Source organism: Alligator mississippiensis, chromosome 1 (genome assembly GCF_030867095.1).
Source record: "Alligator mississippiensis isolate rAllMis1 chromosome 1, rAllMis1, whole genome shotgun sequence".
Lineage (NCBI taxonomy): Eukaryota > Metazoa > Chordata > Crocodylia > Alligatoridae > Alligator > Alligator mississippiensis.
This window is the reverse complement of record NC_081824.1, coordinates 103,693,620-103,719,110: the sequence shown is the minus strand read 5'-3', so window position 1 is coordinate 103,719,110 and position 25,491 is coordinate 103,693,620. Positions and strand designations below refer to the sequence as shown.

Sequence of the window (25,491 nt, the reverse complement as noted above, 5' to 3'; positions counted from 1 at the left end):
AGCTATCTGTGCACTCCTTCCTTCTCTAAAAACACTTTCTATAAGTATTCCTTCTCATGGCTGCTCCATAGGGCAAGGGAGAGAGTTCTAAGGTTTCCTTTATCTTTACTGCTATGATTGCTTCACAATAAGGAGAGGAACCAGCATTGGAGAATGGGCTTAAGCCATATCCTTCTTTCAGTGTTTTTGTGTCTAAGGGAGTGGAGGTCAGATCAGTGTAGTGGAGAGATTGGGAAAGAGGGGCAGAATAAGAAAGGGCTTTCCATTCTGTACCCCAGTATCTGACATTTTCCATGCCTGTATCTCATTTAGGGCTAGAATAGAAAATTTGGTGTGAGCACAATCCGTACATATCCCACATGGGACACCAAGTCAAAGGCCTTCCTAACATTCAAGTAAATGACATCAACCTCATCTCCCTTGTCTAGAAGGGAGATGAGGTTAGTCAGACATGACCTACCTGTGACAAAATTGTGCTGGCTATTGTTCAGAATTTTGCCTTCTACTAGATTATCGCTAGCAGAGAAATTTTTCAGGGATACTTCCTGGGATTGAGGTCAGGCTGATCAGCCTGTAGTTCCCTGGGTCCTCTCTCCTCCCCTGCTTGAAGATGGGCACAACATTGGCCCTCTTCCACTCTTCTGGGACCTCTTCTGCATGCCACGAATTATCAAAGAGGTTCACCAGTGGTCCTGCAATGATTTTGGCTAGTTCATTCAGCACTTGCTGATGGAGTTCATCCAGTCCTGATGACATATAGATATCCAGACTCTCCAGCTATTCTTTCACCAGCTCTACATTGACTGTTGGTAGGTGATCATCCTACTTGACTATTCTTTGTCATAGTTGCATTCGGCAGGCTATCAATACCCATCATATCTTCACCATAGATATAACTTTCTGAATGGTATGAAAATAATCAAATCCTGTCTTCATTCTGCCAATGCCATATTTTCTCTCATGCAACACTCATCTTTTCCCCCAAATCAGGGTTTATGTATTTAGCAAGGAAACTGATTTTCTGCCTAGGTGAGAAGCATTCTGCTTTGATTCCTCCTCCACAGTGCAGCAGCTATTGGAGTCGATTAACTTAGTGGTTCATTATTCTTCACCTGATAGGTGTTAATCATTATTTCTCTGTTTTAATGGTCTTGATATTCCACTAAGCAAGATAACCTTAGGACACTATTACTGTCTGCTAGCTCCTCCTCATCTCTCTCCATTTATTACATAACCCTGGAGACTCTTTAGTTCTTTTAAAAAAAAAAAACAACACAGAGATCATATCGTCAGCAGCAGCTAGCGTTTTACCTTTAGATAAGCAAGAAAGGGAGGATGAGCGAGCTGAAGATTAGCCTCTGTCCCCGCTCTATGCAGCGGTAACTCTGGAAAAATCTAAATGGTCCATATTATATTCTAGGGTGAGTTGTATGTAAGAAAATATGACAGTGCCAATCTCCATTGCCCGTTTTTATTTTTTTCAATAAGACCTCTTGTGCTTTTTTTCATCTAACCCTTATATATAGGAAGACTGCACCCCTAAATACATTGTATCTCTTCATAATCCCATTAATTATTTTATCTGTTGTTATACCTGGCTCAAAGTCGATCATGGTTGGTCAACTTCTAGTTTGTTCTGAACACTTTTTCATGCTGATCAGTACATGTCATTGATACCATTGGCTAGAGGGTTGCACCCAGAAAGTCGTAGTGAATGGGTCGGTATCGACCTGGAAGGGTGTGGGCAGTGGAGTCCCACAGGGCTCGGTCCTAGGACCGATACTCTTCAATGTCTTCATCAGCGACTTGGACGAGGGAGTGAAGTGTACTCTGTCCAGGTTTGTGGATGACACAAAACTGTGGGGAGAAGTGGACACGCCGGAGGGCAGGGAACAACTACAAGCAGACCTGGACAGGTTGGACAAATGGGCAGAAAACAACAGAATGCAATTCAACAAGGAGAAATGCAAAGTGCTGCACCTAGGGAGGAAAAATGTCCAGCATACCTACTGCCTAGGGAATGACCTGCTTGGTGGCACGGAATCGAAAAGGGATCTTAGAGTCCTAGTGGACTCCAAGATGAACATGAGTCGTCAGTGTGACGAAGCCATCAGAAAATCTAATGGCACTTTATCGTGCATCAGCAGATGCTTGACGAATAGATCCAAGGAGGTGATACTTCCCCTCTATCGGGCGCTGGTCAGACCGCAGTTGGAATACTGCATTCAATTTTGGGTGCCACACTTCAAGAGAGATGTGGATAACCTGGAGAGGGTCCAGAGAAGGGCCACTCGTATGGTTAAGGGCTTGCAGGCCAAGCCCTATGAGGAGAGACTAGGGCACCTGGACTTCTTCAGCCTCTGCAAGAGAAGGTTGAGAGGCGACCTTGTGGCTGCCTATAAGTTCATCACGGGGATACAGAAGGGAATTGGTGAGGTTTTATTCACCAAGGTGGCCCTGGGGGTTACAAGAAATAATGGCCACAAGCTAGCAGAGAGCAGATTTAGACAAGACATTAGGAAGAACTTCTTCACAGTTCGAGTGGCCAAGGTCTGGAATGGGCTCCCAAGGGAGGTGGTGCTCTCCCCTACTCTGGGGTTCTTCAAGAGGAGGTTAGATAGGCATCTAGCTGGGGTCATCTAGACCCAGCATTCTTTCCTGCCTATGCAGGGGGTCGGACTCGATGATCTATTGAGGTCCCTTCTGACCCTAGCATCTATGAATCTATGAACCATATGCTATTTATATAAATTTGTTTGACCTCCCTCTATAACCATCCATTTCGATTAATCTTTACAGGGTCCTGGCTTCTAGGTGCTGCCATATTAAAAAATAATAATAAACCAGCTGCAATACTTAAACCACTGAATTTGATAAAATACTAAGTATGTTGTGCTTTGAGAGATAAAAATATTCATTCACCCACCTGCTCCTGAGGTTCAGGAGTTTAAGTGGATAAGTAATTCCAAATAGTAAGAATTGGCCAATGGAGAACAGGAAAGGGCTATTATTCTATTATTATAAAAGCCTAAGTCTGTCTGCCTTTCTGTAATGCTTTATTTGCACTCTGATTGGCTGACAGAAACAGCTGACCAGAGTGCTCCAAATGTGGGGGAGCGCCGCCATGATTACAAAGCCATGCTGAGGATCTAACAGAGGGTGGGGGAGCCAAGGCCAGCAGAGCTTGCCTTGGCTCCCCCACCCTGCTCCCTGCGAGAGGCAGAACAGTGACAGCATGGGGCGTTAGATGGTAACACTCCATCACAGCCCCTGCGCCCTGTCATTCTTGACGGGCGATTGGCTAGTATAATTATAGTGGTGGTGAAGGTGTGTAAGATTGCATGTTATACACTTAAATGACAATTTTAAGTTACTAGTTTTAGATTGAAAATAACATGAAAGGCTCACTGTAACTCAGCTACTCATCTACCCTTCACTCCTCTTCCCTTTTTTGTCCTCTTTCTCTTTTTGGCTGCTGGTTCAGGTTGTTCTTAAGGTTCAGAATTTCACTGGGGCATATACTAAAAAAAAAAAAAAAAAGGCACTGTTCATGACCCCTTTGGTTCATTTTTACTTATTTCATTTTTTCTTTAAATTCATCAAACATAAAACCCTATTATGTTTAATTATTAGTTTGTGTTGCTATTTAACACACACATTCAAATTTAATTTTTTTAGGTGTAGTACAATTGGTATTTTAGCTAATACACGTGTAAAGTTGTAACATCAAAAATAAAGAATTTTTATGATTAAACGAAAATAAGCAAATTAGTTATTCTATTAAATGGCTGCCAAGATCAACACTTCCCCTGGCTTTTAGCAGACAGAAAAAAGTGTAAAATCGTTCAATGTATGTGGAAAAAAGTAAAACATGATTAGAAGAAAAGAGTTCAGAGACGTAGGCATGGCTGAAATTGAAAAGGGGTCTTAAAGACAGAGCGAAAAACTGTAAGTGAGTGTAATGAAGCGTGGCCACAGTATCGGGAGAAGAATAGGATCTTGAGGACATTTTAGGCTGAAGGTGGGGGTTAGATGACGAGACAGTGATAGTGACAATTACATGATTGTAATAGAGGAAGGAAATTAGAATAGGGGCAATTCTAATAATGATGATAGAGAGAAGATAAGTAAAACTCTAATTTTAGAGTTGTACAAATATGGAGACTGGTCTTCTCACAGAGATGGAACCATCAACCCAACCATCTCAGTGTTATGCAGAGCAACCAGACCCATTTGTGAGGAGAGTATGCTTTACTTTTTCAAGGGAGGATGGATGGTAAAGTATCTGCAGTCTGTGAGAATTTGTTCTTGGGATTAGGGGGACTAGGATTTCACCCACATTATCGACTGTTTTGCCATTCTATGAGGGCTAGAATGTTTAGCTGACTATGAGAGCTAGAAGGGGATTAATGTTAAAATGAAGGCAGAAAGTCTTATGGCATCGCATGACTGGAACAGTGGGGGCTTTGAGAAATACAGTAAATATTGTAATCATGCTAAAAAATCTCAAGAGTTAGCAATGTTATAGTCTCCTGCCATTGGATCTGTCATGGTACTGGTTGAGCTTTTTAGATATTAATGTAATATTTTCAGTTTTCTTTTCCCCATATTGTTTGAATAATATAAGAACCAGAACCCTTAGCAGTCGCGGGAAATAATTTAAGTGACAACCTATTCAACAAAGCATCACTTAAAAAAACCTTCCATATCATTTCATTTTAATATGGGAGAAAAGTGTCTGGATATGAAAGCTAATTTGCAATGAACTAGGATTCATATTTAAAGTATAATGACTGTTCTAACTTAATGTCTTCTATGGGTGCTTCTCTTAGAATATAAATGCCCTTTTCCAGTTTAGCTTAATCTATTCTCAGTGTTTTAGGAGTTAGGGATATATGTTCTGTAACAGCTGTATATGTAGGCAAGCTTTTAGACCAGGTGTTGTCAACTGAGCATGTGCTTACCCACGGGGGTACTTGGAAAGGGGTTAGGGGGTGCACATGGGTGGGCAGGAACAGAGCACCACCACCCAGGAACAGGGCTTTGGGGGGGGGGGGGGGGAGGGCTAGGGCAGCGGCTCCCCTCTGCAGGCCACGCAGGCGCCACCTAGCTGGCTGACTGGACTTAGGGTGGGGGGAAGCTTGCACGCAGCGGCTGCCACTGCCATCCATCACCCTGTACTGCCACCACATGCAAGCCCCCCACTTCAGCAGAAATATACCCAGAAGGAGTACACTTCTTTTAAAAGGTTGAAACCCCCTGCTTTAGACAGTCTAGCCAATAAATTCAATATAATCTTCAAAATGAGAAATCTTCAATGCATATCAATCAGTTCTGTTTCTAACAACAGTGAAGTGATAAGAGACAAAATCCTAAAGTTCGTATTCAGTTTTTATTTAGCTTTTAACAAAATCTATGTTGACTTAATAGTAATTTATGACAACCATAGCTCCAAGTACAACCAGTAACACAGGTGAGAATATAACTTGTTCCTCTGGACCGCATGTCATTGTGCATGTACATCATACGTCATGCCAGATTATTTTTTTGTGTGCTGCAGGGGTGGTTGAGATTGGTGTATCTGCTCAACAGCAGCAATATGAACAGGGTGGTCTGCCCTCCAAGGATGATCCTTTTATTAGACTAATGAATCCAAGTGTAACGGATATGAGCAAGCATCACATTGTTAAGAATCCAAAATTCTCTGATAAAAAATCCAAAATTCTCTGATTTAAAAAACCCAAAATCTGTTTTTCTGCAATTAAAGTAAAAGGCCACTATATAAGTATCAGTGGAACACAATGTCTTATTCATACCTTTACAATTTTAAAGCAGCTTGGAAGCCTACCAGCACCTCAATCATTATAATGAAATAAATTCTAAATATTTGTATATTTTTGGTGTTTGGTTTTGGTTTTTTTATCATGGAAAATCAGAGCTCCCTCTGCCCATAGGTGTGGGCATAGGCAACACCATAAGCGATGCATTGGGAGGGCCTAGGGGGGGCATGTCTCCCCCCCCCAAAAATTTTTGCACCCACAGTGGGGCATTGGGCTGCATCCTGGCCAGGCTGGCACTGGGCGGGAGTTGCCTCCAGCCTAGTGGGTGCAACCCAGCATGAGAGAGAGTGCTGTGCCACCATGGCTGCCAAGGTGAGGCACCCCCTACTCACCTGGCAGCAGCAGGGGAACACAATTACGTGCTGCCGCTGCCACCGGGAGCCCTGCGCCAGCCGCACTGCCATGGCTGCTAAGCTGAGGCACCGCAACAGTGGCAGCACGAAGTTGTGCCCCCATACTGCTGCCAGGTAGACAGGGGTGCCTCACCTTGGCAGCCATGGTAGTTTAGCGCTCCCAGTGACAGTGGCAGCAACAGCACCCAGCCTCCCCTCTGCACCCCACTCTACCCTCCTATGCTGGCTCCCACCCAGTGAGCCATGAAGGTGACTCCTGCCCAGTGCTGATCCAGCCAGGCTGCAGCCCCATGCCCTACTGTGGGTGCAGAAATTGGGGGGGGGGCATATGTCTTCCAGTGCCCCCCAACTTTGCCTATGCTCCTCCCCCCCATGTATTGCCTGTGATTCTCCCCCCCACCCCCGCGCACACATTGCCTGTGCCTTGCCCACCCTTCCCACATCGCTTTATACTCCCCTTCCTTAAACTAGCCTGCAGTGAGCTGCTCTCCACCACACTGCTTGGCTGCATTACCAGCTCCATGCATGCACATGCAACGTATATGTGGTGTCCCTGCTTCTGATTACCGTCCTCCCACTCACCCCAATCACAAGCAGCCCCTTGCAGGCTGGAACTCTGCCATCCTGCAAGGGGAAACCAAGTACCACAGCCATCAGCGAGGTCCCAAAGCAGAGGGGTGCAGGCAGGGGAGGGTGATGAGGGGGACATGCTACCACTGTTACCCCTTCCTAGCCCAACACTGCTACCAGCACCCCAGGTTGATCACTCCCCAAACCACCCTGAAGCTGAGTGGGTGCTGGTCCTATATGAGTGGTGATTGGCCACCTAGGCCAAGCGCAAGGGCCAGGCACAGCTCTTGCTCTCTGACATGGAGGGGCCCCCCTCCCACCACCCAAGAGCGGGGCCAATATTACTGTCATTGCCAACACCTCCTGAGCTGCACCAGGAATCCCACCCCTGGAGAAAATAAAAAAGATGAATGTCACCACCACAGGAGGGCTCAGGATGGCCCGGTTGTCCTGAGACCCATGCAGGAGGCCCCCAACTCTGCCAGCTGTGACCTACCCCCCACCACTGCAGGTGATGGGGCCTCAGCCCCTGCCACCCTCGGGGCAGGTCTGGTGGTGGAGCCCTCCCCCTCTGACCACCTGGGGGAAATGGGAGCCCTGGAGCCCATGCCAGTTGGTCCCAGTGGGGCGGATTCTTTTCCCCAGGACTCTGTGGAGGGCACCAACGCCACTCAGGTGCCCAATATGTCTCCTCCAACCCTGGTTGGAGCCACCTCTGCCACAGACCCCAGTGAGAACTGGGGCCACAGGACAAAGGGAAGGAATCAGGGTCCCTCACTGAACACCATTCCAACCCCAAGGTGGACCCTGCCCAGGACCCGCTATGCGCAGCTGCAGGATGGATCTCCGTGGGAGCCAGGTGCTCTTCTTCCTTTGGGAGGGGGTGGTACTCTGTGGCTTTCCTGCAGGAGACCTACGTGACTCTGGCTGCCGAGCCCAATTGGTGGCTGGAGTGAGGAGATAGGGTTTACTTCAGCCTCCTTACAGAAACATCCTGCAGGGTGGCTACCCTGTTCTCCTTGAGCCTGCACCCACAGGTCCTTCTCACCACTGAAGTAGTGCCAGGCCACCTGCTGCATCTCCGGGTCTGGGTGCAGGGGATCATTCTCAATCTGGTCAACGTCTATGCCCCTGCTCGTGACTTGGAGATGGCCCGCTTTTACTGGCAGGTGGCCACCTACCTTGGCACCCTGAGCCCCCAAGAGTGTCTGGTCCTCAGCAGGGATTTTAATGTCATACTTGAGGCTCAGGACCACACTGGCAGGGAGTGGAGCCAGGCATCCTCAGGGAGATCCTCATGGACCACTCTTGGTTAGACGGAATCTGTGTTCCCATACTAAACACTGCCCAAGTCCATGCCTCCAGCACTAGGCAGACCCCATTCAGCAACCACCAGCTAGTGTATGTTTTTGTCATTTTGAAGCCTGAGCACATGGGCTGGCCTACTAGCACTTCAACAACAACCTGCTGGAGGATGTGGGCTTTGTGGTTGCCTTCCAGGAGTTCTGGCTGGCCTAGCACGAGCCAACCTTTCCCTCAGCCCAGAGATGGTGGGACATGGGCATGAGCACATCACCGGCGTGGTGTACACTGGCAGGACCACACTTATGGGCAGCTCCTCGAGCAGCAGCCCCACCACCCGCTTGCCCAGGAGGCAGAGGGAAGGGCTCAAGGACAAAGGTGTAGAGCTAGCCTGATGGCAGCAGGCAACCTTGATGCACTCATCAGCTGAACAGGATGGGCTCTGTCACCATCCAAGACCTTGGCAACCTGGCACAGATGGAGGCCTGCCAGTCCATCTACTCAGTGGCTACCTCTGCCCAGGTTAGTTGGGTCAAGAGCTCTGGCCTGATGGTGGGTGATGGGTGGCAGGTGAGCTCACTCCCACATGCACTCCAGCACATTCAATGGAGTGTGGGCTCGCTGCTCTATCTGGGGGTCTACTTGTTTTCTAGTCACACTTCCCCACCAGATAACTGTGTAAACTGGATTGCCCTGCTTATTGACACTGCCAAAGCACTCTAGTAGGTTGACAAGGAACTATTTCCCTTTAACAAAATTGTGTTGATTCATGTTCCTCCTTGTGCTGAATAATTTTTTTTTTCATTATTGTTTCTACCAGTTTTTTAGAAACAGAAGTTAGGCTCACTGGCCTGTAGTTCTCTGCACATATATCCTCCAGTCAGCAAACTCCCTTCCTAATTGGGTTGTTATCCCAATGTAGTGCTACCAAGGGAAATGGGTTTTTTATTTCAACCTGCTGGTTCCATTATCTTTCCCTGAAAACAGCAGTTTCTTGGCCAGTTCATTGGCTAGAAGGATAAAGTAAATCCAGGTTGTCCTGGGAGGTCTTTCTTTCACAGTTCTCATAAGGGTAAAGTTGCTCTGAAACCTTAGTTGTTGCTATCTAATGTGGTTTTACACTTTAATGTTAACCAGTTCATAGCCTACTGGTCTGGCTTTCTGTTCTCACTCCTCATTAACTGAAAGTTTCACACATAGGATGTGATCAGGGCATTGTCCTTTTCTCTAGGCAAGATCAGACTGATGAGAGCCTTAGCAGACATTTCATAGATTTCATAGACATTAGGGCTGATTTACAGAATGAATGAGAGGATAGGTACCACTTGGAACCACCTCACCTTGATATTCTCAGCTGTGGTAATCACAAAGGCTCTACTCCAATGGACACTGCTATTGCAAAAAATTGACTTGTATGCAAGAGATCCACATACATCAAGCGTTGAATCTGGACAACAGATTTCAAGGGATCGCAGTTACTCAAGTGTGAGTAACTATTCTCTCATATTAATTATAGTCTGCATATGTAAAATCAGTTTGAAATCAGACAATATACTATATACAGTATTTTAAATACACTGTTCCTTTTGACTTAAAATTGATGGTACCATTGCAATTCAATCATTTGTGGTGTTTCTTCTTTCCTTCTCCCTTTTAAGTTTCCTTTTTTGTTCAGGCAGTTCATTGTTTAATTTAAAGGCAATATACACATTTAGATTTAAGTGTGTTAACTCACACAGTCAATCCAGTTTATCATTTTAAAATCTCATTTTATTTAAATCTCTCATTTTCTTTCTGTGCTTCATACTGTGAGAGGTAGCTAGGTAGCCTTTGTCTCATTTTAGACAGATGACTTATCTAGACCTGTAAGCCTGGATAATGTCTGTTTTGTATTTTTTTTTAATTTCAATATATGCTTCAGGTAATGTTTAGATCCACTACAAAATATAAAATGTTTATTTTTAGCTCAGTGTGTTAAAAACTGTTAAAAAAAAATCTCATTGAGGTTCCTTTCTCATTCCCCATGGAACAGAGGCATTTGAATACCTTGAAGCATTCCATGAGGAAAAGCCAGTGAAAGGCTTATTCATGTGATCATCTCCTCTTGGGGTTGGGTGCACATGAGTGACTGCAGAATTTTGTGTTTTAACATGTCCTGAATAGGTCTTTTAGCATGTCCTGAACAAATTTAGGGGCTGCTACTCTGCTATAAAGACTGAATTCCAGTACAGAGACTTTTCTGTGAAAAAGTTACCCCCAGATCCCAGACATTTAAAATGAGGGCATTGTTAACAGATAGAGAGCAGAGCCTGAAAGGGGTGGAAAAGTTCTCTATGAAAAAGTAATTTCTTTTTAATGTCTTACTTGACAAAGGCATGTGGTATTGAGTGACAGACCTACAGCTAACCAAAGAGAAGGTTTCCTTTTGATGATAAGGCATTAACTTGAAATTGCCAGAAATATCCCTAGCAACAAACTGGGCATTAATGAATAATTTAAAAGAAAACAACTAAAATTATAATGATATTATCAAATCCAAAATGCACTCTGAAGGTACATTTTGACACGCTGTTCAAACAGAGGGAGTCTTGTTGGTTTTGGTCCCATGAGAATCATGGACCTTCCTAAGCCTGCAAATTTATGAGGGATATCACAGCTTTTAGATTCATTGCCTTGGAACAGGGAGCATGGAAACATCAAATCTAGCTGGGACTCACTTCCCTGCTCTCAAGCTCTAAGACTTCTTGCTGAGATGTGGTTTCAAGTAGACCTGTGCGAATAGGGAAGTATTCCATTCAGATTTGGCCGATTTGGAGGACAGTGATTCGATTCGGAGATTCGAATCGCTGTCCTGAACCAATTCCGTCAAATTGGCTTTGAAAGATTTGGCACTTTTTCGGAGAGTTTTGGAGATTCAGCCATAGACTATAATGGGGAATCACTGAAATGCCTATGACATTGTCATTTTTGGGCAGATTTGCATGAAATCAGCAGGGATGGTAGCCCCTTCTGAGGACATAAAGCCTGCCAAGTTTCAAGGAGATAGGTTTAGGGGTTTCTGGGAAACTGTACCTAGAACCACTGAAAGCAAAACTTGTGCCACTTGGGTGTGATAAGGCAGATTTGGATGAAAACAGCAGGGATGGTAGCCTGTAACAGGAGGCCTTCCCAGTGCCAGGTGGATCTGTGCCTACCCACCTGTTTCTGGGCCAGCTGCCCACCCCTCTTTTGCTCAGGTAAAAACAGCTTATAAAAGGGACAGAAATGCTGCAGACAGAGGCGTATCTGCTGTTTCTACGTTCCTCCCCCAGAGCACTATGATTGGAAGAGGACTCAGGGAAAGATCACAGTCATTGGCCAGCTACAGATGTCAGTCTTTCCCCCCCCTGCTCTCCCTCCCTCTTCTCAGTTTCTGTTCCCCTGAAAGACTGCCTTCCGAATCTCTGAATCTTTTTCTGAATCTTTTCTGAATCTATTCAGATGCTCTGAATCAATTCGGAGGGGTTTTTTGGGTCTCCCGATTAGATTCGGATTCCGTGATTCGGCTTCTGAATCAGGCCGAATCTTCTCCTAATTAAACTGGTGACCAAAGGTTCATGCATCCCTAGTTTCAAGGGCTTTTATGTTCCTGGCTCTCTTATCTGTCTGCTAAGGCTGATAGGAAGTTTCATGTCTCCTTGGCTCATCAGTGATTTCCAAGAGATTCACAGCTTGGGCTATGATGCTGTTTTGTTTCAGAATTTTCAGAACAAAATGTTTCTATTATTTTTAAACAGTGTTTTTCAGAATTTTCTCTTTGAAAGTTTTCATGGAAGTCTACTTTTATCTTCAGAACAGTGTTTTAGTAGAATTTTGGAATTTCCCACAGAATGGATCATTTGAATTTTTTTTAGCTTTGTACATACCTTACCCACTGTCCCCCAAATGCTATTCTGCTCTCACATAGTGTGCTACAGGAATGGTTTAAACAGTTATAATTGTATCAACTCTTAAGAAAAAATAATTTGAAGATAAAATTTGAACCCAAGTATGCTAATATTTACCTGGTCAATTAAGTGAATTCATGAATTTATAGTTTCCTTTACTAAATGCTGATATTATGTTGATGTGATAGTGCTTTGTACAGAGATATAACCCTGAAGCTGCTGCTTCATGTGCAGATGCTACTGGGAGCCCCTAGGCTGTTTCAAATGCTCTAATTCCAACATTATAACATAGTTAACCAACTACAGAAATTCCAGTAAAACAAATGATGTCTACTGTGCAGCAATAAATAGTTACTGCTCAAGAGCGCCTTTTAGTGTATAGTTTTTACACTATTTTTAACATCCCACTGATTAGGAGGAGGGGAGGAAGGAATAAAGCATGTGAATACTGTTAACTCAGTTTGTCTTCATAAAGGAGAAGTTTGCTTTCTCATTTCTCTCCTTGTAGTTAATGGAAGTTATGAGTAGATTTGTGAGGTATTAGTTGGAAGTTAATCTTTCTTTTCTTGCCCTTTCTTCTTCAACTGATTTGCTCTTGTGAAAATACTAAATGGGTTTTCAATTTGTGACATAAGATGGTGCAGTTAATTGTCATAACTCTTTGGAATGGAATTCTACAACCTTAGGCCCTCTATACAAACTTCTCTGGGAAGTATCACCTTTGTCATACTTTTTTGTAATTTCAAAATAACCAGTAGCTGTCCCTGAAAGACCAATTACTCTGTAGGTATCTGGGACCCTGTTCCATTTTATAGTTTTGCAGATCCTGACTGTGGTCTTCGATTTAACCCGGTGCTTTCTGGACAGTCAGCTTCATGTTTACAGTATCCTCTGTTGTTTGGTAGATGGGGTGCCTTGTGCTCTACCAGGTGGATTTAAACTTCCAGTTGTCATTTCTAAGTATAGTGCATTAAGTAATCCACAGTCTCCATCTCTGAAGCTTGGATCATGTTGTTTGGGTCTGTATCCATTCATTAGCCAAAGGAAAAAGATTTGCTTTTTCTTTTCTTTCTTTTTTTTCTTATGAGGGGCAAGTATTTTTGGTGATATCTTTTAATGGGCTAACTATGTCATGGGGAGATGTCAGACAAGTTTTTCCCTTTCCTCAAGTCAGAGAGAGTAGACACCACTTGAGCTAACAAATAGAACAAACCGTTAATATTATTCCATATGTAAATGAAAACGTTTGCTTAAAGGAATGGAGGAGGACTGTAAAGCAAAGAAAGCAAAGAAATGTTGGTACGAGTGTCTACATAACAAGAGAAATGCAGTAGAATAGGTAACCTAGAATCCCAAAGGAAGTCAGCAATTCAGAATATATGAAGTTTGAAAATTGATCTTAGACTGCATTATATATAACAAAAGATCATTTTTTTCTTCACTCATCTTCAACTTAAAAAAATTAAATATACTGCCATTAGATACATGTTGGAGATGCAGTGGATCATGTTTTGATCATGCCCTATTATCAGTTATTTTTGGAAAGTAATTATAACTAGAATTAACATGGTTTTAAACAGCATGAATACTTTTGGCAATTGTGTATTCTTGAGCACATACCTAAGGAATTTAAACTGAATCCTTCCTACATTTTACTCTTATGGGAGACCTTATTACTGACACACAGGATTATATTGCTGCATTGGAAGAATAGCATATCTCCAAAGGTGAAAACTAGTATAGTGAGATGGTGCAGCTGGCATCTATCAAAAGTCACGGGTAGCAGGTGTAACTTCTTAAAAAAATTTGGTGAAATTTGGAAGGAGCTCTTAGAATATTTTGATAACAAAGGCTCCGTCTACACATTACAGGTATCACTCTTGATCCCAGCTGCACCACATATGGTATGGCAGAAGTGCAATGCTGTGAATTATATTATTATTTCTTGTATACATTTCTTTTCTTTATCTGTCTCTCCCTCTTTCCTTCTTTCTTTTTCTTTTTCCTTTTATTGCTTATTTGACAAACGTATGTAGTTCAGATTGTCTAGTTTATTTATTTCTGATGTTTGTGTTGCATTAAAAATTAATAAGTAATTAATAATAAAAATAGGTGCCATAAGTGAAAGAATAAGACTATTCAAAGGGGAAAAGGGTTGTTACTTCGTGTAGAATAGAGAGAGGCTGGCAGAGACCGGGGAAATTGTAATGAGCCATTAAAACTTTATATGTGTTTAGTATTGTTTACTAACCGTTAGAGGTAACAATTTTTGTTCCCACCCTATTTTCTGAAGGTATTTTATAGTTTTCCCTTGAATACAGGGACTGAGGTCAGAAATGAAGAGGTTGCTCAGTGAAGTTTTCTCCCACTGGTTTTTTGGGCATTTCTGTCCTTTATCGTTTTCCTGTTTTGTTCTGGAGCATGTTGTTTAATTTCACCCTTGTAGCCTCCACAGTGGCATTTGGCACATTGGATAAGATGTATCAGTTTGGTAGACATGTAGGTTCCATGGATTCTGATAGTTTCGCTGTGGGGTGATGTTTATGATACTGGCATAAATATGTTAAAATGTTTTGCATTTGTTGTTTAGGCAGGATAATGTTCTTCTTGGTGTTTGTTGATCAGTGCGGAGTTGCTCAGCTTGGTGTTTCCTTCTGATGACGAGTTCAATGAGATTTGAAGGCAAGGAGCAAGGGGGTTGAGAATATTTCTTTCAAGTTCTGATATTTTTTGAGTTTAGGCTGTAATTGTTTGGTGATCCTTCGTATAGGTTCCACTGTAGATAATATGTGATAACTAGTGTTCTGCATTCTCAGTTTTTATTTAAAAAAAAAAATACAGGAATTTTTCAGGGTTTATCTTTAAAACATAAAAACCTGGATGATATTGGGATAAAAGAAAGAAAAGGAAACATTTCAGATTAAACTAGGTGAAAATCGGCAGTGAGGGAGGCTGGAACTAGGGAAGGGGTGGGGGAGGGGTGGGGGTCCATCAGCCACTCCTGGGGCTGCAGCAGAGAGCAAAGCACAGGGAACTGTCAGTAGGGGCAGGGCGGCTCGGCTCAGCTCTTGCTGCTATGTGTCCCCCAGGAGGGCTGGGGGGCTGTGCCAGGCTTTTCCCATGGGGCTCATGATCCCAGATCTGTGTGCAGTATGAGAGCAGGCTTCTGCCTGCCTGAGCATCAGGAACAGCCTGGTCCCACCACCAGCCCTGGCCTGCAGGGAGCAGGGCCAGGCTCTCCTGCCTGCCCCGCCTCACTGGGGCTCACAGCTCCCAGCACCCAGGGCAGGGCTGAAGCCGGAGCTGCTGGGGTGGAGCTCGGACCTGCCTGTCCCAGGAGCGATTCCTCTGGCCTGGCCTGCCCTGCCCATGGTCAGAGCTGGGAGCCCCACACCCTCAGGCAGCAGCTCCAGCCACCCTCCTTTGGCCCCCGCACAGCCACCATCATCCTCCTCCCACCTGCTCCACATGCGGCTGCTGCCCCTTCCCCTGCCCCCCCCCATCCGACTGGAAACCTGTGCCACGGGTAATTGGCACAGCACCACTTTTAGCTTACTGGCACCACCAGTTTTTCAGTTTAAATCCCCATTAACTGGCATGAGTGGGGAATGGGCCATTCCCCATTCGTGCCAGTTAACAGGGATTTGAACTGAAAAATGGGTGTAAATCAGTAAAAACTGAATGACTTAAAAAATCAGGGGATTTATCAGTGAAAATTGGTAAAAACTGAGAATGTGGAACACTAGTGATAACTAAGGGTGTGTTGTTACTGCGTGGTGGGGGGGAGGTTCTTTTTTGTATTGCAGCAGGTTATTGAGGGACATCTAGAGGTTTCTGCAAAGATATGGTCTATTTCTCTGCTGGAATGTCCTTTTTTGGGTAAAGGCAGTTTTCAGATTGTTCTGGGTGTCACAAATGTTCTCTTCAGAGCAAATGCAGCGGTATCTGAGGGCTTGACTATAGACCACAACTTTCTTAGTAAGTCTGAGATGATTTCTGGTTTTGTGGACCTAAGTATAGTGGTCAGTGGATTTTTTTTTTATAAAGTGGTTTGTAGCATATACTAGAACATCCAGACCATTAAAAATGATAGAGCACTTGGATCCACCTTGGAGCTGGGGGACTTTAGCAACTTTCAGCAGTGAGGGGTCTTGGCCTATGCTTTATCTGCTCTTCTGGGAGCTCCCTGTACTATGTCATGGCTGGGTGGCAGGGAGAAACCATGGCCGTGTCTTAGCACCAGGTCACCAAGAACCGAGCTGGGTCCTTCTGGCCCTTTTACTGGAAAAAAACATTGTTGACTGCTGCTCTAGGAATCTCAGCTCCCTTGCTGCCTTTATTTGGCAATTTTCTGTAGCTGGGAAACTGACAAACCTAGTTAACCCATCCACACATCACGTGGGCAATCACGGAAATGTCAAATCTGACAGGCAGAGTGCCAGGCAGAACAGGGAGCTAGCAGCCAGGACAGTGGAAACATTCTGATGTTTTCAAAATGAAACAATTCAGAATACTAGTCCTGAGGAAAAAAAAAAAAGATGCTTGACTCTTTTTCTCCCCCCGCCCCCTTTCCAATTTCTCAGTCAGCTCTTTTCTTTACATTATGTAAGCTAGGGCTGTTCAACTTGTGGCCCACTGAGACATCCATGTGTGTGTGTCCTGCAAAAAAAACAGTATGTGGCTGGCAGGCCCTTGCAGCTGCCTCTCTTGCTGCTGCTTGGTGGGGGAAGCCTTGCGGGGAGGAGAAGGCCACATACTGACAGTGCAGCCCAAGAGGCTAGGAGGGATCTAGGGGGAGGGGCCACTCACAGCATGTGGTCAATGCAGTGCGCATCCCCCAGCTGCATCAGAGTTGGATGACTCTGATGTAAGCTATTCTTTATCAGAAAAAAATGTATTCAAACCGTTTTCAAGTTTTTAAATTGATTTCATATTGATATTTGATTTTTGGCAATATCTACTTAAGATAGCCCAGCCCCTCTGTAAAAATAAATATCAGCAAATCACAGATCAGGAAGTGCAGAAGTGTTGTGCAATTCTAATATATAAAACTATTGTAGTATCTGGTATAAAGGGCCTATAAAGTCAACAGTCCCTAAACGTATGCGGTACCTTATTTGCATTATGAATGTGTGACAAAATGAACTGATACCCTTACATAATACTTACAATTTTTTTTTCGGTTTGGATTTTCTTTGTTCATTTTAGCAAAAGAATAAGAGCATGTCTTTACTTAACATAATCTTATTTTAAACTTGCAGGTAATATATGCTTTGAACACTAAGAATGATGAACATGAAGCTGCCATTCAAGCTCTTAAGGATGCTCATGAAGAAGAAATCCAGCAAATTCTTGCAGAAACAAGAGAGAAGATCTTGCAGTATAAGAGTAAAGTTGCAGAGGAAATAGATCTTAAGAGAAAGATCCAGGTTTTGGAAGAGTCATTGGAAGATCATAAAAAGATGAAACATCAAGCTTTGACAGAGTTTGAAGCTTACAAGGATAGGGTTGAAGACATGCAGTTATGTGCAGAGGCCCAGCATGTCCAGCGTGTAGTAACCATGTCAAGAGAGGTAGAAGAGATTAGAAAGAAGTTTGAGGAGAGGCTGCGTAGCTTCATACAGTTGCAGGTACAGTATGAGAAAGACAAACGCTCAGCTCTGGAAGATTTGAGAGCAGCACACAGACTAGAGATCCAAGAGCTTCTGAAGACGCAACAGAATCAAAATGCTACTTTAAGTAAAGGGCAGGAGAAGCTAGAGGAGTTGCATAGGCTGGAACTAGAAGATTTAAACAGAAAAGTTGAAGAGCTAAGATTGGAAAGGAAAAAACTCATTGAGGACTATGAAGGCAAACTCAGCAAAGCTCAGTCTTTTTATGAACATGAACTTGATGCTTTGAAAAGATCCCAGCTCTTTACAGCTGAAAGCTTGCATGCATGTAAAGAAAAAGAAATGGAGCTAAGAAAAGAGTTTCAAAACCAAGAAGCTATTTTACGTAAAAACCTGGGAAAACTGAAGACTGAATTGCAAATGGTGCAGGATGAAGCAGCTAGTTTACGAGAAAAATGCCAAAAGCTTCAAGTAGCACTCGGTACAGCAGAAAACAATGTTCAGGTAAGACAGTTCATTGTTTTTAAAAGTTCCAGTACTTTTATACATGTTAGATTTATACATGTTTCTACTATAGTTCATAACCAGTGACTAGCGTAGCCCCGGAAGTTCAAGCTTCAAGCCCTGGAAGTTCAAGCTTTTGTACCTAGTACTTGGCTGACTGTCCATCTTTCAGCTACCTTACTGATAAATTCTGGATCTATCAAAATATTAATGAACACTTATTGGCACTGAGATAAGGTTCTGGGTCCCGTTGTGTGCTAAGCTCATATGTGCCATCTTAGATATATGCATACTATTAACCAGAATGGATTTGGGTTGGGTTGTTCAAGCCCCCCATTCTAACTGCTCAATAAGCTATAGGATTAGGAGTACCCAAAGTTCTGTTCCTAGTTAAAGGGAAGACAGTTAAATGATTGTGCAATAGCTGAATCACATACCCCAACTGGGGTTGGTTGTTGTTGTGTTTTAAAGAAAAACGGTGAGCGAAAAACTCTGGGGAGAAGATAGAGAGGAGGTGTGTGGCTGGTACAACTGGAATTTCATTCTGGAGAAACTGGTATTGTTGCTAGGAAATTATGGTAACTGCTAAATTAGTCTGTAGTTTGAAGACCTGTATGCATGTAAGGACTTCACAAACGTGACTAGGCCTTTAAAATATTGGAATCATAAAAAATACTCTATTTTGGTCTATAGCTGAACTACAAGAACAGGTATTCCCATTTTACCACTTTGTAATTGTATTTTTTGGTTTGTGGCTGTCTGCCATTATCTAATATTTAATTAAAGTGTGTTGGCTATTTCTAAGAAATATATAATTCGATACAGAGAAAATAGGAAAAGACATTCTCTGGTGTGAACATATGACCCATGAACCAGTCTTCCTTGCATAAACATCTTAGATGCATACACATGCTACATGAAACATTCACAAATACTGTACACATTTTCAGAGAGTTGTCCTGGTACTGTGACCCAAAGTAACCCTTAAAGGAGGACATGACATTCCAGAAACATGAAGGAGGTGTTTGGGGACCAGAGGGGAAAAAGGTTTATTTTATGATGAGAGGAATAGGGCTTCAGGTATTGACATTAAGGGGAAATAATTCTTTTCAGACTTTGTCCTCTGGGGAAAATAACTTGAGAAAGCCTACCGCAGTGTTATGATGGCATTCTAACTCCAAAAGAGTTAGACTGGGATCCATATTATATCCCATCATGGAAAAATTAATGGTAAAAGCTAGTGTTGAGGTGAAGTTATTGCTGTGATGATCCCCTTGTGTGAAAGGCAAGAATTCTTGTGGCTGATATCTTTTATTGGACCTGCTGTATGGTTGGTTTAGATATAGCAAGCTTTCAGTTATCACAGTACCCTTCCTCAGGCCTCTGAAACAGAAGCAGACCCAGCTGAGCTAAATAGCAGATGGAACAAAAGCTTGTTAAGTAGGGTCATAATTACCTCTGAAGTGTGGAGGTTAGTGAGTAACAGGAAGATTATAATGGCCCATGAAGTCATTGTTTATGTTAAATCCCTGATGCAAAGTGCAAAATTATGCCATAAAATATTCTTTTTGCTAGTTCCTCATATAAGCTGGTAGCTCATCAGTGGAAAAAGACAGAGAAGGAGAAAGAACTGTATGTATTATCAGATCACAGGGTAACTCTGATCCAAAATGATGCAGCCATAGAAAAGGCAGATATGTTGTAGGATTGCATTTTAAGAGAGATAAGGAAGTATTAATGGCATTATACAAATCTTAGTCTGGAATACAGTCTTCAGGTCTGGTTACCCTTGTTCAAGAAAGTCATTCAGACTAGGGAGATAGAGATTCTATCTTATTATGACAGAGAGGCTAAAAGAGGTTGGTTTGTTTAGTCTCGCATAATGAAGTTTAAAGGGGGGTTATGATTGCTTTTTATAAATATTTCAAAAGAGTAAACACAAGGAGGGGAAAAAAGCCTTTAACTAAAGGAAAATGTCACAATAACAAACTGATATAAATTGGTCATAAGTAAATTAAGGTTGTAAATTAGGGAGAGGTTTTTGTCCATCAGTAAGGTTTCTAGAATAATCTTGTGATAGTAGTCAGGACAAAAGCCTGAATTATTTTTAAGAGGGAGTTTGATAAATGTATTAAAGGGATTATATATGACCAGATTGATTGGACTCATAAGGTATTGTATTTGATCATAAGGTATTGTCTCCTGATCAGGAGAGATGGGGAGGCTGAGGGCAAGATACAGCAAAGAAAGGCAATTTAGAACCTGAGCCACGTCTAAAGAAGGTTTCGTATCTTTACCCTGTACATTAGGGGTGTGCAAAGCTTTGGTTGCCGACTTGATTTAGAGAAGATTTGGCTCAATTCGGAGGCCGAGTCACCGAATCTGAATCGAATTGGGAGACCAAAAAAACCCTCCAAATTGATTTGGAAAAGTTTCAGAAAAAGATTTGGAAGGCAGTCTTTTAAGGGAACAAACTGAGAAGTGGGAGGGGGAGAAGGGGGGGAAAGACTGACATCTGTAGCTGGCCAGTGACTGTGATCTTTCCAAGTCTGCGTCCAATCACAGTGCTCTGGGGGATGAACGTAGAAACAGCACGTAAGCCTCTGTCTGCAGTCTTTCTGTCCCTTTTGTGAGCTGTTTCTGCCTCAGCAAAAGAGGGGTGGGTGGGTGGGTGGAGTGGCCCAGAAATGGGTAGGCAAGTAGAGATCTAACCGGCACTGGGAAGGCCCCTTGTTACAGGCTACCATCCCTGCTGCTTTCATCCAAATCTGCCAAAAAATGACAAAGTTATAGATATTTCAGTGATTCCCTGTTATAGTCTATGGCCGAATCACTGAATATCTCCAAATCAGTACCGAATCGATTTGGGACAGCGATCCCGATCTCCAGATCAAATCACTGTCCTCTGAATCGGCCAAATCCAAATCAAATACTTCCCTATTTGGACGGGCCTACTGTATATCCTTATAGAAGACTTCAGAACAAATACTATTTTTTTGAAGGCATCCAGTGAAACCAAAGTTAAAAGAAATGGATTAACGGTAATGTTGATGGAGTCTGAAGAATGTGACAAATAGGGTAATGTGAAGCTGAGGGCACTTGTGATGGTACCCCCTAAATGAACTTGGTCTCGATGAGAGAAGGGAAAAGTCTTTCAGTGGGTGCTTGGAACCAATCCTTAATAAAAAGATACATCAGCAGGCTGCCTAAAAAGCTAAAGTGATGGTTGATCTTGGAGATGGTGGGGGGGAGAGAAGTGGAAAAAAGTAATCACTTCTGCAGCTGGAGCAACTAGATTAAAAGTGCCCACTACGGGCATGGGTGGATAGAGAAGTGTGAGAGGGGGTGCAGTCACACCCTCCTTCAGCTATGTGGTTGTCACTTACTTCATTCCAGCCACCACTGCCAAATTGGTGGCAAGGAAAAGGGGGGTAGGAGCAATAGTGTCATTCCTCTCCCAGATTGTGGGGCTAGGTACAGACATTCTAAAAGATCAAGGCTGAATCCATCTAAGTTATGCAGTTTTCTATAAACAGCGTCAGTGATATTGGCAACGAACAGAACACACATTTGCCATTCGGTTGTGGCGGGGGGAGCAAATCTTAGATTAGGTTCCGCCATTTTAAACCAGTCTATGCATGCAGAACTTCTGTTATGTTACAGATATAAAGCTGTTTCCAATCACTTATACCAGTAAAAGGGTAATGTCTGTACCTGGCCTGAAACTGTGCCTAAAGTGGTAGCTCTAGCAGGAGCCACACAGACAAACTGGTGAGCTCAGAGAGCTCACCAAGCATGTACCACATAGCCAAAGTGGAGGCAACAACACTTCCTGTGCCTAGATCTGCCCCTGGCTACAGGTGTCTTAAAAGCTGTCATGAAAATGAAAGTGAAGAAGAAAGAGAGGGACTATTGCTGAGTCTTGTAAGGCTGAATTTAATGACATTTTGTGGCAGGTTCTTTAAAAAGTGTACTGGTTCTACATCCAGGGGATGGGAAGCTACAGCTGTACAAGTTCTAATTAGCTTTTGTTGCACCACACTACAATGATTACACTGGTCATCGGGTTCAGACACTAGTGCGCACAAAGCTAACAAGAGTATCTCTGCATGGGTCTTCTTTGCACTGTGTGGACAACCTTCAATTGTTCTCACTCTCAATTCTTATCTATTGGGAATTATCCTTTTTTTCCCCAGTGTCTCCTTTTTTTCTTTTTCTTCTTTAAAAGGCATGAGAGGAAAATAACCATGAGAATTAGAAGGTAGTGAAGAGGAAAAGGAGCCAAAACAGGACGAAAGGCAAGAACTCTAAGCTTTTAAGACAGATGGGTCAGAGAGGGAAGTAGGCTGTGATTTAGATCAGACAAATCTCAGTCATAGTCCTTAGCCTCGTGAAAATAAGCTTTACCAACTTGCTTCTCTTATAGGGTAGGGGGAAGGGGAGCATGTGACAATATTAACTAATTATAGGCAGAGCTGACAGCACCCCCTATTATTAGTGTTGTTTCATGGTTCCCATTATAATACTCTGTTTTCAGTTGCTTATAAGTGCCAAATTTTAATGGTTGAGGCTGAAATCTTCCATACCACATGTCTGCTTGTGGTTGATTATTTTTGGAAATTTCAGCTAAAGTGAGGTTAGGAACATGTTGATTTGCCATTTTGTAAAATAACATTGTAGCCATTGGTTGAGAAGTTCCAGTGACCTGAATGGAACTGGATGAGGTGTCAGGCCTGGGGAAGAGAGAGAACTGGGGCAGAAAAAAGACGGATTAGAGAACACGGATCAGAAAGGGGCAAGAGTACAGAAAAATAAGCAGAGGGATCTGTAATTGTTAAAGCCTGGGATAGATGCCTGGATCTTACCATTTATCTGCCATGAACACACTTCTGTAAAACTCACCAGTAAAATGGGTGTCTCATTGTCCTTTAGTACTGGGGCATATTGAGAATAATATAATTTATTCTGTTAACTCAAATTGGGAGCACACTCCAATCTAAAAGTTCCAGCCCTACTGATGTCCTAACAGGGTTTTAGTATGGTGCTACATGATAGAATTGGAGCTCCATTTTTTCCAGTTTGCTTTCCTAGAAATTTAGGAATCAACTTTTGGTGTGTATATTTAAAGAACGTTATTGAAGTTTTGAAGTGAGGCACCTGGAAGTAGGAAACGTCTGAATTCAAGTGGTTCACACAACCTTAATTTGACCCATGTAGGTATGTAATCTGAGTGTCCTTAATTGCATAATCACTTACTACTTTTTTCTCCAGAAGTCTGATCTTGCCCTTGGCCCGGCTGTTTGAGCATTCGTGGTCATCTGGCCAGGTGCCGGGGGATTGGAAACTGACTAATGTGGTCCCAATTTTCAAGAAGGGGAGGAAGGAGGACCCAAGTAACTATAGGCCTGTAAGCCTCACCTCGGTGCTCGGAAAGATCTTGAAGAGAATCATCAAGGAGTACATCTGTGGGGGGCCTGCAGGGGAGATCATGCTCAGGGGCAGTCAGCATGGGTTTATCAAAGGCAGGTCCTGCCAGACCAACCTGATTGCCTTTTATAACCAAGTAACTAAATCCTTGGATGATGGTGTCACTGTGGGACGTAGTCTTTCTAGACTTTAAGAAGGCCTTTGACACTGTCTCTCACCCCATCCTCATCAATAAATTAAGCGACTGCGGCATTGATGCCTGCACAGTTGGATGGGTAAAAATTTGGCTGATGGGATGCACCCAGAGAGTAGTGGTGGATGGGTTGTACTCAACCTGGCAAGATGTGAGCAGTGGGGTACCCCAGGGCTCGGTCCTCGGGCCCGCACTGTTTAACATCTTCATCAGCGACTTGGATGAGGGGGTGGAAAGCACGTAGTCCAGATTTGCTGATGACACTAAGATGTGGGGTGAGGTGGACATGCTTGAAGGGAGAGAGAGGCTGCAACTAGATTTAGACAGACTACAAAAGTGGGCAGATGAGAATAGGATGGGGTTCTACGTAAACAAATGCAGGGTGCTGCATCTTGGGAGAAGGAATCCACAGCATACATACAGGCTGGGCAGTTCCCTTCTTGAAAGCACAGAGGCGGAAAGGGATCTTGGAGTCATTATTGACTCCAAGATGAACATGAGTCACCAATGCCAGACCTCGGCCAGCAAGGCCAGCCATACCTTGTCATGCATCCAAAGGTGCATGTCAAGCCAGTCCAGAGAGGTGATACTCCCCCTCTATGCGACTTTGGTCAGGCCGCAGTTGGAGTACTGCATCCAGTACTGGGCGCTGCACTTCAAAAGGGATGTGGCCAGCCTGGAGCGGGTTCAGAGGAGGGCCACCTGCTTGGTGAGAGGGCAGCAGGACAGGCCCTATGAGGAGAGACCTGAACCTGTTCAGTCTCAGCAAGAGGAGGCTGAGGGGACACACCTAGCAGCTGGCTACAATCTCATCAGGGGAGATCAACAGCAAATACGTAGAGCCCTTTTCTCCCCAGCACCACCTGGGGTGACAAGGAACAATGGTAATAAGCTGATGGAGAATAGGTTTAGGTTAGAGATCAGAAGGCAATATTTTACAGTTAAGGTGGCCAAAATCTGCAGCAACTTCCCAGGAAAGTGGTCCTCACCCCTACCTTGGGCAAATTCAAGAGGAATTGTGAACCCAGCATTCATTCCTGCCTGTGGCAGGGGGTCAGGCTAGATGATCTGTTCAGGTCCCTCCTGACCCTAGCTACTATGAAACTGTGTAACAGTACACATCTTAGACCTGCCCTGTAGTTTAGTCAGGGATATGAAATGAGGTATGCAAGGCTGTTGTTTGTAGTACATCCTTTTCCACGCTCCCTGCCCTTCTGCCCTCATTTGTACACTGAACGAGATAGAAAATTACAGGAAGAAAAGAATCACCTTATGGTCAAGGCAACTGAACACTGTGCTGGAGAACCGGATCGTCTCAGCCAAAAGAAAAAGATAAAAGGGATGTGTTTCTTTAGGCTGTGTCTTTATTAAGGTACTTGAGAACCTACTTAGTAATAAATTGTACAGTGCAATAGTCATTCTTTCCTTAATCTTATTTGGGAGGGCTGCAGTCAGTACTTCCTCCTTTCAGCCTCATTCCAGCTCACTGCTTGAATTTTACCATCTTCCATTTCTGTACAGGATAAGGAGGTGCTACTCTACTCTTGTAAGAGTTTAAGGAGTGTTAATGAACATGGGAGCCCAGAAAGGGTGGGTGTTTCTTAAGGGACTAGTCCTGCAGGCACAGAAAAGGACCATCCCAGTACACATAAAAGGGGGTCAAAAAGCAAAGAAACCCTCTTAGTGGAGCAGGGAAATCCAGGAGAGCCTGGAGGGAAAAAAAGAGGCCTACAGGCTGTGGAAGCAGGGGGCTGCTACCAAGGA

The 25,491-nt window shown here is 43.5% G+C and overlaps 1 protein-coding gene across 5 annotated transcripts in view; it reads left to right on the top strand.

Annotated features, from left to right (window-relative positions):
* FAM184A (family with sequence similarity 184 member A) overlaps positions 1 to 25,491 on the top strand; it is a 239,692-nt gene that overhangs the window by 55,959 nt on the left and 158,242 nt on the right. For all 5 annotated transcript variants that reach the window (XR_009464363.1, XM_059733278.1, XM_059733272.1 and 2 more), the window contains exon 2: positions 17,253 to 18,107. Coding sequence is in view for 4 of the 5 variants with exons in the window: in XM_059733278.1 (XP_059589261.1) it covers positions 17,253 to 18,107 (855 nt within the window). In the remaining variant the exon portion in view is untranslated. The remainder of the gene's footprint in view (positions 1 to 17,252; positions 18,108 to 25,491) is intronic.